Consider the following 18,779-nt stretch of genomic DNA (forward strand, 5'->3'; position numbering starts at 1 on the left):
CACTTCCTTAGGCCTTATTGTTTAATTATAAACTGGTTACCAACGTAATTAGAAGAGTAAAAATAAATGTTTTGTCACCCATTGTATATGGTCTGATCAGCAGTTTGGCTCAAACCACCCAGTTTATAAATCTAAATAATGTGGATTTTTCTATCAGCATAATCAAGGTGTAGATTACATATCACTTTCCAGTGTTTGAATTTGTAAACACGGCTGCTTGGGATTTCTCCGAAATGGGACTCGGTGCAGTCAAGGGCAATGTCCGCTTTAGGTAGGCTATAAGCTACTACAGGCCACTACAGTTCCACCTCTGGCACTGTCAAAACAACTGCTGTGCTGGTGTCGGCTGGCTCAGATCTGACTCTAACCCAAGAAGGCAATGTTCCTGCGTTAGTGGGGACTAGATTCATGGTAAACACTGAATATGTCAGCTCAATTGGACAATTGGACTTGAGGTGTTTTGATATGGACTGTATGAAATGCATGAACAATCCCTTTACCTAGTGCTTGACTTGGGCAGGAGCTCAGCTGAGTACCAACACCTCAAATGTTCTACTGCTTGAGCTCCTGTTCCTCTTATTGAATATTAGCGCAAAAGTATTTAGCTTCTGCACCTAAATATAAACAATACGTACTGGCACCCAAAATTAGTACCGGAACATATTTCACTCCAACCCCAAGGTACGTTACGGAGACCTACTAGGTGCCTTGGGGTGAAGGGATTGTTAATGCATTTCATACAGTCCATATCAAAACAACCCTGTTAGCCAGGCTGATGAATAAGCCACAGCATGAGATATTCATACGTTTATTAGCTTGTAATTAACAAAAAGTCGATACCTCTCCATTCTGTATTAGCAAGGAATTCAACCACCCTCTGACAAACCAACCCGATACTACTACAGACATTAGGTCAACCTGAGAGCATCCCCTACTAACAGGGACAGACAGATTGGGTTGCTGTATAAGTTTATATGGCCAAGTGTACTATCGCTGCGGCTGTATTCTTTTGGCGTCAGAGTGGCGAGGTGTAGTGTTACGCCCTCCCTCAGCGTTGTGAGCTATTGTGTTGGGACAGAGGGTTAGGGTTACTGGGCCTGTCACAGCAGAGATCTCCACAAGGAAATGTGACACCGCTGAATGATAGAGTTACATCCAATAGAACATTAGTTTAATGACAACGTGCTTCAATGTAAATGCTTGACCCCAATTGGTTTGCACCATGGAAGCAATTTCGCTCGCATTTCACTCACATTTAAACAGATCTTCTACTGTATATAATATCATGCAAGTTTGAGGGGGAAAGATAGTCAAGCTGGAGGTATAAGGCGTACATTCGGAGCTGAGCAAAAAGTGCCATAGACTGTATCATCTAGGTGCATCAGAATGAGAGGTGATAGGATCTGCAGCACCTCGCTTTGTGTGTGTGTGTGTGTGTGTGTGTGTGTGTGTGTGTGTGTGTGTGCGCGCCCTGGTATTACGTAAGTTTCCTGTAACTCACACCCAACCATGCTCAGGGAACACCATTCTTTGTGTACTATCACTGTATCACACTACACAATGGGTGAGAAGCTTGTGACAATCTCTGTAGTGCATAAGGGTATTGCAACTGCGTTTTAGAATTTAGATGACACATAGACATTTTTCATCCATTACAACATTCTAAAGAAAACAATTTGCCTGATCCAAATACAAAATACAAGGAAATGTTTCACAACCTGAATGTTGAGGGATTGCAGGTAGGAACACTTTCTGGTATACTGATAGATTAGATGGACTTTTACTGGTTAAAGGGGCGACATGTTGGGGCTCACCTTTACCAGTTGGGGCGGCATGTAGCCTACATGTTGGGGCTCACCTTTACCAGTTGGGACGGCATGGAGCCTACATGTTGGGGCTCACCTTTACCAGTTGGGATGTAGCGGCATGTTGAGCCTACATGTTGGGGCTCACCTTTACCAGTTGGGGCGGCATGTAGCCTACATGTTGGGGCTCACCTTTACCAGTTGGGGCGGCATGTAGCCTACATGTTGGGGCTCACCTTTACCAGTTGGGACGGCATGGAGCCTACATGTTGGGGCTCACCTTTACCAGTTGGGGCGGCATGTAGCCTACATGTTGGGGCTCACCTTTACCAGTTGGGGCGGCATGGAGCCTACATGTTGGGGCTCACCTTTACCAGTTGGGGCGGCATGTAGCCTACATGTTGGGGCTCACCTTTACCAGTTGGGGCGGCATGTTGGGAGCCTACATGTTGGGGCTCACCTTTACCAGTTGGGGCGGCATGTAGCCTACATGTTGGGGCTCACCTTTACCAGTTGCATGTAGCCTACATGTTGGGGCTCACCTTTACCAGTTGGGGCGGCATGTAGCCTACATGTTGGGGCTCACCTTTACCAGTTGGGGCGGCATGTAGCCTACATGTTGGGGCTCACCTTTACCAGTTGGGGCGGCATGTAGCCTACATGTTGGGGCTCACCTTTACCAGTTGGGGCGGCATGTAGCCTACATGTTGGGGCTCAACCAGTTGGGGCGGCATGTAGCCTACATGTTGGGGCTCAGTTGGGGCGGCATGGAGCCTACATGTTGGGGCTCACCTTTACATGTAGCCTAGTTGTTGGGGCGGCATGTAGCCTTACATGTTGCATGTGTAGCCTACATGTTGGGGCTCACCTTTACCAGTTGGGGCGGCATGTAGCCTACATGTTGGGGCTCACCTTTACCAGTTGGGGCGGCATGTAGCCTACATGTTGGGGCTCACCTTTACCAGTTGGGGCGGCATGTAGCCTACATGTTGGAGCTCACCTTAAGTTGGGACCAGTTGGGGCACACCTTTACCAGGGGGCATGTAGCCTACATGTTGGGGCTCACCTTTACCAGTTGGGACGGCATGGAGCCTACATGTTGGGGCTCACCTTTACCAGTTGGGGCGGCATGTAGCCTACATGTTGGGGCTCACCTTTACCAGTTGGGGAGGCATGTAGCCTACATGTTGGGGCTCACCTTTACCAGTTGGGGCGGCATGTAGCCTACATGTTGGGGCTCACCTTTACCAGTTGGGGCGGGGGCATGTAGCCTACATGTTGGGGCTCACCTTAACCAGTTGGGGCGGCATGTAGCCTACATGTTGGAGCTCACCTTAACCAGTTGGGGCGGCATGTAGCCTACATGTTGGGGCTCACCTTTACCAGTTGGAGCGGCATGTAGCCTTACATGTTGGGGCTCACCTTTACCAGTTGGGGCGGCATGTAGCCTACATGTTGGTTGGGGCGGCATGGAGCCTACATGTTGGGGCTCACCTTTACCAGTTGGGGCGGCATGTAGCCTACATGTTGGGGCTCACCTTTACCAGTTGGGGCGGCATGTAGCCTACATGTTGGGGCTCACCTTTACCAGTTGGGGCGGCATGTAGCCTACATGTTGGGGCGGCAGGTAGCCTAGTGGTTAGAGTGTTGGGCCAGTAACCAAAAGGTTGCTGGATTGAATCCCCGAGCTGACAAGGTAAAAATCTGTCGTTCTGCCCCTGAACAAGGCAGTTAACCCACTGTTCCCCGGTAGGCCGTCATTGTAAATAAGAATTTGTTCTTAACTGCCTTGCCTGGTAAAATAAATTGAAATGTTTTTTCTACATAGGTAGTTGGACACCACCTAGTGGAGAAAGATACACTTCACACCTTTCTTCTTGAAATGTATCTCATCACAAAGGCTTCCTCCCTTGTTTCTGCTGTGTTATATTCCTATACTTTTACATTGTAGAATTTGCAGCCAGTTGTCAGACAATCACAAACAATGACAGAGGAACCAAATGACTCATTATGCTGTATCTCCAATCATCCTGCTTTTAATACAAAGTCAACATACAATACTATCTACAACCAGGGTTTAAAGAAAATAACAGTTACTAGGTAACAGGATATATGTGATGCCATAGAAACTGGCCCTTACTTGATGTCACATGTTTAGTCTGTGGGTCTTTCATTTCAGGTATATTTATATTTTAATCATTAAAATGTTAAGTCACACCAGATAAACTTTTGACCCAACTTAAATTTCATATTCGGATAACTTAATTGTTAAATACTTTCCCCACCATTTGTCCCAAAATGCTATCATATACTCCTTCGATCTATAGTAGTACACTCTAATTGAACAGTGTAGCATAGACTTTCAACAACTACTGTACTTTCCTCGACCGTTTAAACTTTCTATCTATGCTGCCGTATTGGCGATCGGATCGTACCACTTTAGCTATGATAATGGGGGCGGGGGGAGTCACTGAACTGAAACTAGGTCTGGCTCTAAGTATCTATCTATGAGGACATCAGTATCAAATAGCACTCTACACAGAGTGCTGTACACATTGTACTAAAGCAAATAAAAAAGACAATTAAAAAAACATTGATGATATCATACAGTAAAATTGGCTTGCCAAGTAAACAACATCTCATTGGTTATATTCGGTTATTTTCCCAAATAAAACTATGAATAAACAAATCAACCAATAGTAAAAAATCAAGTCTTAATAACAGTAACAAAATAGAATGATAATAAATATTTTAAAAATCATATCAAATAAATATTTGACAAAGTCAACAATAACAATAAGGCTCTTTTTTTAATAATAAATAATTATGTGTGTTGTACTGAATGTACGCCTTATGCTCAGGCCTATGTACTGGACTATAAAGAACTCTATACGTCAGACGGTATGTACAGTTCAAGTTCATGTACGATAAACCATACTGTGCTCTACAATCACGACGTATCTGGGGAAGCAGATTATAGTACATCAAATCAATAAGAGAAGAGGACAACATCTCAAGGGATGGTGGGGAATGTCGGAGTGGATTTGAGGTGAAAGCATCGGGTTGTGTCGTTCGTTTTTTTTGTCTGCACAGTTATAAGACTACGAGCAGAGAGAAACCGGAGCGGAGATGTAAAGAGCCACTGTGAGCCGAGGGAGGGACTGAGAGGAAGAGAGTGGGTTGAGTTTGAGTTCAAACCTCTTTCTTCTACTCTCAACCCGTTGGGATTTACATTGTTTAACAAGCAAAACTAATTTCATCCAAAGCAACTCGCGGTTAACACACATATTCAGTACCATATACGTAGCCCCAAGCAGGAATTTAACCCACAACCTTAATGCTGTCATAACCCGGCTCCAACCCACTGAGCCATCAGGACCATTCCAATGTATAGTGACAATTCAAATAGGTGTTCAAATAGGTTCAATAGGTGTAAGCTACATCATGACACTCAATGCTTAGCTCAGGTACATGGGATACAGCGGAAGCTGCTGAGATCCAACCAGGTGAAACATAAGGCAAAGACACTGAACCACAATGAATAGGATCCTTACAATTGTTTCTGCAGAAGCTGGAAATTGACCCCCAAAAAAGACCATTATTTGAAATTCTGTTCATTCATCGAAATGGCCCTCCAAGAAAAATATAGACAACATTCAATTCATACATGGAACCTCCTGAAATGACAGGCTGGGATTGACATGGAATTGCCTAATCTGTGTTTAACATTTACCTTCATTAGGTTATGAAATATGATGTCAGCAATAGCAAGTAAGCATGGATGACTAAACATTGACTTGTCATAATATTGATCCCCACTTGGGAGTAGGGTGAAGTTGCCCCCAGACACTGATCAAGGTCAATTTAGCTTTTTCAACCAAATGGTTTAGGTTACAATTTAAGGATGGTAAACTGATTCTAGATCTGTGAGTTTTACTGCTCATGTATTGTAAGCTGGATGTACAGATAGTAGGGCACCATTCCTCCTCATCAGAGGTCAAAGTACATTTTCCATCTGCCCAGGAACAGCGTGGTTTCTCTTGGCACTGTGGGTAGGAGAGTCTGGCGTCCAATCACGGACATGCAGCTCAAACCAGCCCTCTAGTCCTACTTTGATGTCTACGACTAGGTTTAGTCCTCTGTCTAAAACTGTGCTCAGGTTAAGCCAGGACTAGCTCTGGCAGCAACAGACACCAGAATGCAGAACGACAGACACATGAAAACGTTCACCTTTGCACTTTCACACCTCATACACTTAACCCATAGATAGAAAGATAATAACACAAAAACCCATTTAGGGTGCAGCAAATATCCAGGCTTTTTGTGTCCTTGTATTTTTTACACACACATATCACAACTCCTGTTTCTGAAGCAGTTTTTGTTTTTCACTGGTTTCATTTTTGAAATAGCTGACCACAACACACACAGGTATTATAAGTCCTCCACATTTTGAACACTGAGGTAAGAAGAATAAGCAGGATTACACATGTAGTAGTCTGTCTCCGACTCCCAACACACCCTTTCCAGGTCTTTCCTGAGAGCGCAGGTTTTCTTTGACATTCATCTAGTTGTTGTTGTTGTTGTTTTGTTTGTTGCTGATGTTCTCGTAATAATTACTCCTTGTTAGTAGTGTCGTCCCTCAGGTGGGATTTAAGGTTCATTGTTTTGTCGTTTTCCAGCCTGCTTCTCTCGTTGGTTGTTCCTTGTTTCTCTGTGGACCTCTATCTGAGCAGAAGGAAGGAGGGATGACAGTTCCTCTCCTCTCTTAGGTTGCATAGTGGTCAAAACTCCCCAGGTACTCCAGGGCAGCCTGGTAGGAGAACTGGTACTCATCCTGAACAAAAAGAAAGAATAGACAGATTTCTGTCTAGTGCAGTATATTGATAACTGACATGGACATGTCGCTAGTGTAGCTAGTGAGGTGGTCTGCTATCTGTATGAATGAATGGAGAAAAAAAACATCTAGCAATATCTGTCCATTTCTCATCAAACCATTTTATAATTGGAGAGGTCATCGGTGTGTCTGGGAAGCCTACCTCCGTCTGCACCATGGCAGGGCGTTGTGTCTGTGAAGCCTACCTCTGTCTGCACCATGGCAGGGTGTTGTGTCTGTGAAGCCTACCTCTGTCTGCACCATGGCAGGGCGTTGTGTCTGTGAAACCTACCTCTGTCTGCACATTGGCAGGGCGTTGTGTCTGTGAAGCCTACCTCTGTCTGCACATTGGCAGGGCGTTGTGTCTGTGAAGCCTACCTCTGTCTGCACATTGGCAGGGCGTTGTGTTGGCAGGGTGTTGAAACCTACCTCTGTCTGCACATTGGCAGGGGGTGTTGTGTCTGTGAAGCCTACCTCTGTCTGCACATTGGCAGGGCGTTGTGTCTGTGAAGCCTACCTCTGTCTGCACATTGGCAGGGCGTTGTGTCTGTGAAGCCTACCTCTGTCTGCACATTGGCAGGGCGTTGTGTCTGTGAAGCCTATCTCCGTCTGCACCATAGCAGGGCGTTGTGTCTGTGAAGCCTACCTCCGTCTGCCCCATGGCAGGGCGTTGTGTCTGTGAAGCCTACCTCCGTCTGCACCATAGTCTGTAGCATGGGCATTGTGTCTGTGAAGCCTACCTCCGCCTGTGAAGCCACCTCCGTCTGCCCCATGGCAGGGCGTTGTGTCTGTGAAGCCTACCTCCGTCTGCCCCATGGCAGGGCGTTGTGTCTGTGAAGCCTACCTCCGTCTGCCCCATGGCAGGGCGTTGTGTCTGTGAAGCCTACCTCCGTCTGCCCCATGGCAGGGCGTTGTGTCTGTGAAGCCTACCTCCGTCTGCCCCATGGCAGGGCGTTGTGTCTGTGAAGCCTACCTCCGTCTGCCCCATGGCAGGGCGTTGTGTCTGTGAAGCCTACCTCCGTCTGCCCCATGGCAGGGCGTTGTGTCTGTTACCTCCGATGGCAGGGCGTTGTGTCTGTGAAGCCTACCTCCGTCTGCCCATGGCAGGGCGTTGTGTCTGTGAAGCCTACCTCCGTCTGCCCCATGGCAGGGCGTTGTGTCTGTGAAGCCTACCTCCGTCTGCCCCATGGCAGGGCCTGTGAAGCCTCCGTCTGCCCCATGGCAGGGCGTTGTGTCTGTGAAGCCTACCTCCGTCTGCCCCATGGCAGGGCGTTGTGTCTGTGAAGCCTACCTCCGTCTGCACCATAGCAGGGCGTTGTGTCTGTGAAGCCTACCTCCGTCTGCCCCATGGCAGGGCGTTGTGTCTTTGAAGCCTACCTCCGTCTGCACCATGGCAGGGCGTTGTGTCTTTGAAGCCTACCTCCGTCTGCACCATAGCAGGGCGTTGTGTCCTCAGCATCTTCACTGTCTGGAAGATGTCCACAGCTCCCTCGTAACGCATCCTCTCCAGAACAATGCTCAGAGTGATGAAGACTCCAGTTCGCCCTACACCCGCACTGCACACACACACACACACACACACACACACACACACACACACACACACACACACACACACACACACACACACACACACACACACACACACACACACACACACACACACACACACACACACGGGTCAAACAAATACCAGCTCTGAACTTACCAATATGTCAGCCAGACTACTATTTTGTATTTTATTTCACCTTTATTTAACCAGGTAGGCCAGTTGAGAACAAGTTCTCATTTACAACTGCGACCTGGCCAAGATAAAGCAAAGCAGTGCGACAAAAACAACAATACAGAGTTACACATAAACAAACATACAGTCAATAACACAATAGAAAAAGCTATGTACAGTGTGTGCAAATGTAGAAGATTAGGGAGGTAAGGCAATAAATAGGCCATAGACAAAACGGATGGCACTGTGACAGACTACATCCAGTTTGCTGAGTAGGGTGTTGGAGGCTATTTTGTAAATGACATCGCCAAAGTCAAGGTTCGATAGGATAGTCAGTTTTACAAGGGTATGTTTGGCAGCATGAGTGAAGGAGGCTTTGTTGCGAAATAGGAAGCCAATTCTAGATACAATTTTGGATTGGAGATGCTTCATGTGAGTCTGGAAGGAGAGTTCACAGTCTAACCAGACACCTAGGTATTTGTAGTTGCCCACATATTCTAAGTCAGAACCGTCCAGAGTAGTGATGCTAGTCGGGTGTGCAGGGGCAGGCAGCAATCAGTTGAAGAGCATGCATTTAGTTTTACTAGTATTTAAAAGCAGTTGGAGGCCACGGAAAGAGTGTTGTATTGTATTGATGTTTGTTTAGAGGCTTGTTAACACAGTGTCCAAAGAAGGGCCAGATGTATGCAGAATGGTGTCGTCTGCGGAGAGGTGGATCAGAGTATCACAAGCAGCAGGAGCGACAACATTGATATATACAGAGAAAAGAGTCGGCCTGAGAATTGAACCCTGTGGTACCCCCATAGAGAATGTCAGAGGTCCGGACAACAGAGCCTCCGATTTGACACACTGAACTCTATCTGACAAGTAGCTTGTGAACCAGGCGAGGCAGTCATTTGAGAAACCAAGGCTATTGAGTCTGCCGATAAGAATGTGGTGATTGATAGAGTCAAAAAAGTTGGCCAGGTCGATGAAGGCGGCTGCACAGTACTGTTTTTTATCGATGGCAGTTTTGATATCGTTTAGGACCTTGAGCATGGAGGAGGTGCACCCATGACCAGCTCGGAAACCAGATTGCATAGTGGAAAAGGTTCGTTGTGATTCGAAATGGTCTGTGATCTGTTTGTTAACCTTGCTTTCAAAGATTTTAGAAAGGCAGGGTAGGATGGATATACAGTTGAAGTCGGAAGTTTATACACACTTAGGTTGTAGGCATTCATGGGTCCTGTGTGGCTCAGTCGGTAGAGCATGGCGCTTGCAACGCCAAGCGTCGTGGGTTCGATTCCCGCTGGGGCCACCCATATGTAAAAGTAGTGGCCCCAGCCGACTTGTAAGTCGCTTTGGACAAAAGCGTCTGCTAAATGGGATATATTATTATATTATTATTCAAACTTGTTTTTCAACCACTTCACAAATGTCTTGTTAACAAACTATAGTTTAGGCAAGTCGGTTAGGACATGTACTTTGTGAATGACACAAGTCATTTTTCCAACAATTGTTTACAGACAGATTATTTCACTTATAATTCACTGTATCACAATTCCAGTGAATTAGAAGTTTACATACACTGAGTTGACTGTGCCTTTAAACAGCTTGGAAAATTCCAGAAAATTATGTCATGGCTTTAGAAGCTTCTGTTAGGATAATTGACATCATTTGAGTCAATTGGAGGTGTACCTGTGGATGCATTTCAAGGCCTACCTTCAAACTCTGTGCCTCTCTTCTTGACATCATGGGAAAATCAAAAGAAGTCAGCCAAGACCTCATAAAAACAATTGTAGACCTCCACAAGTCTGGTTCATCCTTGGGAGCAATTTCCAAACGCCTGAAGGTACCACCTTCATCTGTACAAACAATGGTACGCAAGTGTAAACACCATGGGATCATGCAACCGCCATACCACTCAGGAAGGAGACACGTTCTGTCTCCCAGAGATGAACGTACTTTGGTGCGAAAAGGGCAAATCAATCCCAGAACAACAGCAAAGAATCTTGTGAAGATGCTGGTGGAAACAGGTACAAAAGTATCTACGGATTGCAAATGCACATGGGGACAAAGATCATACTTTCTGGAGTTATGTCCTCTGGTCTGATGAAACAAAAATATAACTGTTAACCATAATGACCATCGTTATGATTGAATTGAAGTTCAAGCTTGGTTGCAAATGGGTCTTCCAAATGGACAGTGACCCCAAGCATACTTCCAAAGTTGTGGTAAAATGGCTTAAGGACAACAAAGTCAAGGAATTGGAGTGGCCATCACAAAGCCCTGACCTCAATCCTCTAGAAAATGCCTGGCTACCCCTAGGCATGTTAAGCATATCCCAGTTTAGGTCACCTAACAGTACGAACTCTGAAGATAGATGGGGGGCGATCAATTCACATATGGTGTCCAGGGCACAGCTGGGGGCTGGGGGGAGGGAGGGGGTCTATAACAAGCAGTAACGGTGAGAGACTTGTTTCTGGAAAGGTAGAAGCTGAAATTGATTGGTCACAGACCTGGATAGTATGACAGAGCTCTGCAGGCTATCTCTGCAGTAGATTGCAACTCCGCCGCCTTCGGCAGTTCTATCTTGTCGGAAAATGTAGTTGGGGATGGAAATTTCTGAATTTTTGGTGGCCTTCCGAAGCCAGGATTCAGACATGGCAAGGACATCAGGGTTGGCGGAGTGTGCTAAAGCAGTGAATAAAACAAACTTGGAGAGGAGGCATCTGATGTTAACATGCATGAAACCAAGGCTTTTACGGTTACAGAAGTCAACAAATGAGAGCACCTGGGGAATAGGAGTGGTGCTGGGGGCTGCAGAGCCTGGGTTAACCTCTCCATCACCAGAAGAACAGAGGAGGAGTAGGATAAGGGTACGGCTAAAGGCTATAACAACTGGTTGTCTAGGGCGTTCGGAACAGAGAGTAAAAGGAGCAGATTTTTGAGCGTGGTAGAATAGATTCAAGGAATAATGTACAGACAAGAGTATGGTATGATGTGAGTACAGTAGAGGTAAACCTAGGCATTGAGTGACGATGAGAGGTTTTGTCTCTACAGGCACCAGTTAAGCAAGGTGTGGTCACCGCATGTGTCGGGGGTGGGACAAAAGGGCTATCTAAGGCATGTTGGGCAGGAATGGGGGCTCTACAGTGAAATAAGACAATAATAACTAACCAAAACAGCAGAAGACAAGGCATATTGACATTAGAGAGAGGCATGTGTAGCCGGGTGATCATAGGGTCCAATGAGCAGCAACAGGTGCATCAGGGAGCCGTTCAGTAGTCGCTACTACGCTAGGCGAGCTGGAGAAACGGCAATTCAGACAGCTAGCGGGCCAGAGATAGCAGATGATCCTTCGGCGATGTTGTAATGGAAGAGCCTGTTGAAAACACCTCGGACGATTACGTCGGCAGACCAGTCGTGATGGATCGGCAGGGCTATGTGTCAGCAATAAAGGGCCCTGGCCAATTGGCAAAAGAGGTAGTGTAGCCCAATTAGCTGGTAGATCTCTTCGGTTAGCTGTAAGATGGGCCTAGCTCAAGGCTAGTTCAAGACTAACTGGTGCTTGCTTTGGGACAGAGGCGATAGCCAGCAGTAGCCACTCAAATGCAGCTAGCTAGCTGCGATGATCCGGTGTAATGGACCAGGAATCTGGTGATGAGGCAGAGAAAAAGTTGTCCGATATGCTCTGGGTTGATATCGCGCTGGGCAGACTGGTAGGTATTGACCGAGCTGAAGCTGGCTGGTTTCCAAGTTAACGGTGAAGACTGCTAGCAGTGGCTAACTGACTACTAGCTACTAGCTAGTTAGCTGGCTAACTTCTGATGGGGGTTCTAAAGTATAAAAATAGCAGATCCATACTACATTGGGTGAGGCGGGTTGCAGGAAAGTATATTCAGTTCGTAGATGGAAAGTGAGATTAAAATAAATACAAAATATATGACGAGGAAAACGACTATGTACAAGACGGGACAAGAGAAATACACGTCAGACTGCTACGCCATCTTGGAAAATCTTTATACAGCAGTAATGGGGAATAACAGATGTGTGAAGTCTATAAGGGCAATGCATTGTTAATCAAAACCTATAGCTATTACCTGCAGTGGACACTGATTGGGCCGTCCTGACCAAACTGCTCCTTGGTTTTGTGCACCTGGCCAATGAAGTCGATGAAGCCCTCTCCAGATTTCGGAACTCCCTGCTCTGGCCAATCAGTGAACTGAAACTGACGAACTGTCCGCGATTGGCCATCCTGATGGGAGAGTGGAAGGAAGAAGAAGTGACATACACCCTTCCTTCCTCCTTATTGTTACCAGTAAACACTGCTCTCTGTACGTGATTGGAAAAGTGAATGCAAGATTTCCCTCCTACTGCTTTTACCAATCAAACTATTGTACTATCTATTCAGACAGAGTTATGTTTTCTAGTAAGGTTGCAGGTCTGGTTATGGTTTTTGACCACCTACCCTCCTCATCTTCTCTCTGTCTGATCTATGTGTGTATAAATCCTGTCTGCCTGGCTCTGGAGCCTGTCTGTCTGTAGCCAATTACATATTTCCTCTGCTCAGACAACCTGACTCCACAGAGATCAATACAACATCTGTTAATGGGCCGTCAGGACAGGCTTATCAACACACACACACACACACACACACACACACACACACACACACACACACACACACACACACACACACACACACACACACACACACACACACACACACACACACACACACACACACACACACACACACACACACACACACACACACACACACACACACACACACACACACACACACACACACACACACACACACACGTTCAGGGCGTTAGGAGAGGACAGGGTTGACTAGAGTAATCTACGGTGGGTCGATTGAACTTGCTAGCTGCCAGGGCCCTCACAAACTCCCCTGATAGATGGACAATAAGGGGGAGAGGTGACTGATTACAATATAAAATACCCTACAAAAGGGATAAGTAATTCGCAGTTACATTTACAACACACACACAAGCATAAATAGTCACGCGTCATTGACCTTGACTTGTCTGAGGAGGATGGAGAGTATTGTGGAAATGTTGCACACACAAAAACACTCTCACACACTCAGACTCACACACACACTCACCCTTGCGTCAGTGACTTTGAACTCTCTGAGGATGTACTGGGGCATGTTGTATTCAGCCATGGGATCCACTACAAAGTACTGGTACCTGGCTGAACGCTCCGCAGGCCAGTACTGATGGCACTTCTCCTGTAGAGACACACAAAGGAACAGAGATGGCACGTGTGTGCGTGTATGTGTGTGAGTAGGTGGGTGCTTGCGTGCATGTGTGTGCGTAACCTTACCCGTCCCATCTCTCTCAGTTTAGTGAGCATGACAACGATGGTAGAGTTGTGTTCCCACAGCATTCTCCAGAAGTCTTCTGTGGTCTCAGCTAGTGGACCCTGGGTGGCAATGTAACCTCTCTGCTGCCTATAACCACATGGACACAATCCTTAATTAATAGACCATAAAGATAAAACTAGCAAGTTTAACATAGCTTATCAGACCTGGTCCAAGTCAAGATGGTGGACAGTTTGAGCCACAGATTCAAACTTCCTAGGGTTTTATATCTATGCAAAAGCAATTTAGTAATGGAACAGTGTCTTGAATTGGGATGTCTATTCTACTATTTCTATTTCTATGGTTGAGATGTACCTGTATCCATCGATGTAGCTGGCATTGATATAGTCTGAGCCCTCCAGGCCTCTGATTGGCTGCAGACAGACACGGGTGGTCTCGTAGGGCATGATGTTGACCAGGCGGTTCTTGAACTTGTTACACGGCAGGTTGGCACTGACAAACCGAGACGTGTGGGCTTTTGTGTTGGCCAGACGCTGAAAGAGAGAGAGGAAAGTAGAGAGGGAGAGATACAGAGAGGATTGCTTTTTGAAGCATTGTACTACACCAAAACAAATTTTAATTCCAAATTACCAAGTATTTCTGATTGTAAACCTATTTCTGACTGGCATATCTCTGTATTTGAACTATATTTCTACATGTCTCTATTCTATCCACTATATTTCTATGCTACAGTATCCACTGTGTGGATATGTTCACCTTGAACTCCAGCTCCATGCCGGTGACGTGCTCTCCATTCTCCACCTGGCCCAGCTTCTGCATGTAGGAGAACAGGCTCCTGGCCGCCACCTCCGTGTTCCCACAAGCCACTGCTTCCAGCAGCGCCTCGTGGATGAAGCCGTACTGGTCCTCCGTCTGCACCATGTAGTTCCGCTGGGACCTCATCAGGGTCACGTGGCCGTAGACGTCGGCCGTGCGCTCGTGTCTGATTCTCTCCAGCATGGCGTCGATCACGATGAAGCAGCCGGTGCGGCCCACCCCAGCACTGAGAGAGAGAAACAGGGGGGGGGGTCTGAGCTATCAGCGGTCATTCGTCAGGACAGCTTGTCATATATGGCTGACTGGATCCAGGGTGTGTGTGTGTGTGTGTGTGTGTGTGTGTGTGTGTGTGTGTGTGTGTGTGTGTGTGTGCGTGTCGCAGGTGTGTGGTATATGTGTGTGTGGGTATATGTGTGCTTGTGTGTCCTCTTACCTGCAGTGTGCGATGACAGGACCTGCGTCAGGGGGGTTGCAGGCTTTAACCCTGCGTAGGAAGGCCAGGAACGGGGTGGGGTACTCTGGTACTCCGTGGTCCGGCCAGGCAGTGAACTGGAACTGACGCACCTCCCTCCGTTCACTACTACCACTCTGAGAGAAGGGAGAGGAGAGCATTATTAGTGCCATCACCATTACTACTGTATGAGACATAGCAGAATGGAGAGAGGGGTACTTTCAGAAACCAAACAAAATAATCTGTGTTCTCCCCATGTACTTGATAATTATTATGCTTCCAAACATTACATAACATATGAATTGACATACAGTGTATTTGGAAAGTATTCTGACTCCCTCCCCTTTTCTACATTTTGTGACGTTACAGCCTTACTCTAAATGGATTAAATACATGTTTTCACTCATCAATCTACCTACAATACCCCATAATGACAAAGTTTTTAGATTTTCTGGCACATTAATTACAAATAAAAAACAAAAATACCTTATTTACATACAGTTGAAGTTGGAAGATTACATACACCTTAGTCAAATACATTTCCTGATATTTAATCAGTAAAAATCCCTGTTCTAGGTCCATTAGGATCATCACTTTATTTTAAGAATGTGAAATGTCAGAATAATAGTAGAGAGAATTATTTATTTCAGCTTTTATATCTTTCATCACATTCCCAATGGGTCAGAAATTTACATACACTCAATTAGTATTTGGTAGCATTGCCTTTGAATTGTTTAACTTGGGTCAAATGTTTTGGGTAGCCTTCCACAAGTGAGTCAGGTTTGTAGGCCTCCTTGCTCGCACACAATTTTTCAGTTCTGTCCTACATATGTTCTATAGGATTGAGGTCAGGGCTGTTTGATGGCCACTCCAATACCTTAACTTTGTTTTCCTTAAGCCATTTTGCCACAACTTTGGAAGTATGCTTGCAGTCATTGTCCATTTGGAAGACCCATTTGCAACCAAGCTTTAACTTGCTGACAGATGTCTTGAGATGTTGCTTCAATATATCCACATCATTTTCCTTTCCTCATGATGCAATCTATTTTGTGAAGTGCACCAGTGCAGCAAAGCACCCCCACAACATGTTGCTACCCCTGTGCTTCACGGTTGGGATGGTGTTCTTCGGCTTGCAAGCCTCCCCCTTTTTCCTCCAAGCATAACGATGGTCATTATGGCTAAACAGTTCTATTTTTGTTTCATCAGACCAGAGGACATTACTCCAAAAAGTACGATCTTTGTCCCCATGTGCAGTTGCAAACTGTAGTCTGCTTTTTTATGGCGGTTTTGGAGCAGTGTCTTATTCCTTACTGAGCGGCCATTCAGGTTATGTTGATATAGGACTCGTTTTACTGTGGATATAGATACATTTGTACATGTTTCCTCCAGCATCTTCACAAGCTCCTTTGCTGTTGTTCTGGGATTGATTTGCACTTTTCGCACCAAAGTACGTTCATCTCTAGGAGACAGAACTGAGCGGTATGATGGCTGCATGGTCCCATGGTGTTTATACTTGCGTACTATTGTTTGTACAGATGAACGTGGTACCTTCAGGAGTTTTGGGATGAACCAGACTTGTGGGGGTCTACAATTTTTGATCTGAGGTCTTGTCTGATTTCTTTTGATTTTCCCATGATGTCAAGCAAAGAGGCACTGAGTTTGAAGGTAGGCCTTGAAATACATCCACAGGTACACCTTCAATTGACTCAAATTATGTAAATTAGCCTATCAGAAGCTTCTAAAGTCATGACATAGTTTTCTAGAATTTTCCAAGCTGTTTAAAGGCACAGTCAACTCAGTGTATGTAAACTTCTGACCCACTGGAATTGTGATACAGATTATTTCACTTATAATTGACAGTATGTAAACCATTTTTGGAAAAATTACTTGTGTCATGCGCAAAGTAGATGTCCTAACCGACTTGCCAAAACTATAGTTTGTTAACAAGAAATGTGTGGAGTGGTTGAAAAACAAGTTTTAATGACTACAACCTAAATGTATCTAAACTTCCGACTTCAACTGTAAGTATTCAGACTCTTTGCTATGAGACTCGAAATTGAGCTCAAGTGCATCCTGTTTCCATTGATCATCTTGAGATGTTTCTAGAACTTGATTGGAGTCCACCTGTGGTAAATTCAATTGATTGGACATGGTTTTGAAAGGCACGCACCTGTCTATATAAGGTCCCATTGTTGAAGGAGCCTGAAGAACAGAGTGGCCTCCACATTATTCTTAAATGGAAGAAGTTTGGAACCACCAAGACTCTTCCTATAGCTGGCCGTCTGGCCAAACTGAGCAATCGGGGGAGAAGGGCCTTGGACAGGGAGGTGACCAAGAACCCAATGGTCACTCTGACAGAGCTCCTCTCCTCTGTGGAGATACCAATCAGGCCTTTAATGTAGAGTGGCCAGACGGATGCCCCTTCACAGTAAAAAGCACATGACAGCCTGCTTGGAGTATGCCAAAAGGCACCTAAAGGACTCTTAGACCACGAGGAACAAGATTGTCTGGTCTGATGAAACCAAGATTAAACTCTTTGGCCTGAATGCCAAGTATCACATCTGGAAGAAACCTGGCATCATGTCTACAGTGAAGCATGGTGGTGGCAGCATCATGCTGTGGGGATGTTTTTCAGGGGCAGGAACTGGGAGACTAGTCAGGATTGAGGGAAAGATAAATGGAGCAAAGTACAGAGAAATCCCTGATGAAAACCTGCTCCAGAGCACTTCAGGACATCAGACTGGGCCGAAGGTTCAACTTCCAACAGGACAAGGACCCTAAGCACACAGCCAAGACAACACAGGAGTGGCTTCGACACAAGTCTCTGAATGACCTTGAGTGGCCCAGCCAGAGCCTGGACATGAACCCCATCAAACATCTCTGGAGACCTGGAAATAGTTGTGCAGCGCCGCTCCCCATCCAACCTGAGAGAGTTTGAGAGGATCTGCAGAGAAAAATGGCAGAAACTCCCCAAATACAGGTGTGCTAAGCTTGTAGTGTCATACCCAAAAAGACTTGAGGCTGTAATCGCTGCCAGGTGCTTCTACAAATTACAGAGTAAAGGGTCTGAATACTTATGTAATGTGATATATCAGTTTTTAGCTTTGTCATTATGGGGTATTTTGAGTAGATTGATGAGGGGAAAATTTTTTTTTACATTCATTTTAGAATAAGACACTAACATAAAAAATAAAAAAAGTCAAGGGGTCTGAATACTTTCCCAAATGCACTGTATGTACTCTATATTCATGACTGATATAGTAATAATGTACCTCAAAGCACTTACAAGTCAGCTGGCCTAGTTTCTGTGTGTTTTGAGACACTGCTTGGTAGGGCTCTAGTTCCTAGATAAGTACAATACTCAGGAAGTAGTGTGATTCTAACAGTGATAATCTCTCTGTAACAGTGCATCATGACAGGTTCAGGCTGAAATGCTGACTGGATAGAACCAATGCTCCATTAACTACAGTGTAATCACCTTCCCCTTTGCTCCCTGCTGTTTTCTCACAGGGTGACAGTCCAGATTTGAATTCAAATCCCTTCAAATTGTTTCTGGTTCATTAGCTGGCTGAGAGTGTAGAAGTGTCCTGGGGCATGACAGTAAATTAATCAAGAGCAAATGGCGATGGATTTACCAAGATGAACAGAAGAATAGAAAGGGGGGAGTGGGAGAAGATAAACGAGAACATGGGTGGTGAGGTGGAGTTTGTGTGTGTGTGTGTGTGTGTGTGTGTGTGTGTGTGTGTGTGTGTGTGTGTGTGTGTGTGTGTGTGTGT

General features: G+C 45.6%; 1 protein-coding gene across 1 annotated transcript in view; it reads right to left on the bottom strand.

Moving 5' to 3' along the window:
- Window positions 1–3,825: 3,825 nt before the first annotated feature.
- LOC135558942 (receptor-type tyrosine-protein phosphatase S-like) overlaps window positions 3,826–18,779 on the bottom strand; it is a 100,397-nt gene continuing 85,443 nt past the window's right edge. The window contains exons 30-37 of the mRNA XM_064993183.1: window positions 14,986–15,140; window positions 14,493–14,778; window positions 14,091–14,269; window positions 13,739–13,865; window positions 13,518–13,643; window positions 12,484–12,638; window positions 8,099–8,234; window positions 3,826–6,639 (exon numbers count right to left, since the gene is read on the bottom strand). Coding sequence (XP_064849255.1) covers window positions 6,571–6,639; window positions 8,099–8,234; window positions 12,484–12,638; window positions 13,518–13,643; window positions 13,739–13,865; window positions 14,091–14,269; window positions 14,493–14,778; window positions 14,986–15,140 — 1,233 coding nt within the window. The 3' untranslated portion in view covers window positions 3,826–6,570. The remainder of the gene's footprint in view (window positions 6,640–8,098; window positions 8,235–12,483; window positions 12,639–13,517; window positions 13,644–13,738; window positions 13,866–14,090; window positions 14,270–14,492; window positions 14,779–14,985; window positions 15,141–18,779) is intronic.

The sequence above is a fragment of the Oncorhynchus masou genome, chromosome 17, assembly GCF_036934945.1.
Source record: "Oncorhynchus masou masou isolate Uvic2021 chromosome 17, UVic_Omas_1.1, whole genome shotgun sequence".
NCBI classification, from domain to species: domain Eukaryota; kingdom Metazoa; phylum Chordata; class Actinopteri; order Salmoniformes; family Salmonidae; genus Oncorhynchus; species Oncorhynchus masou.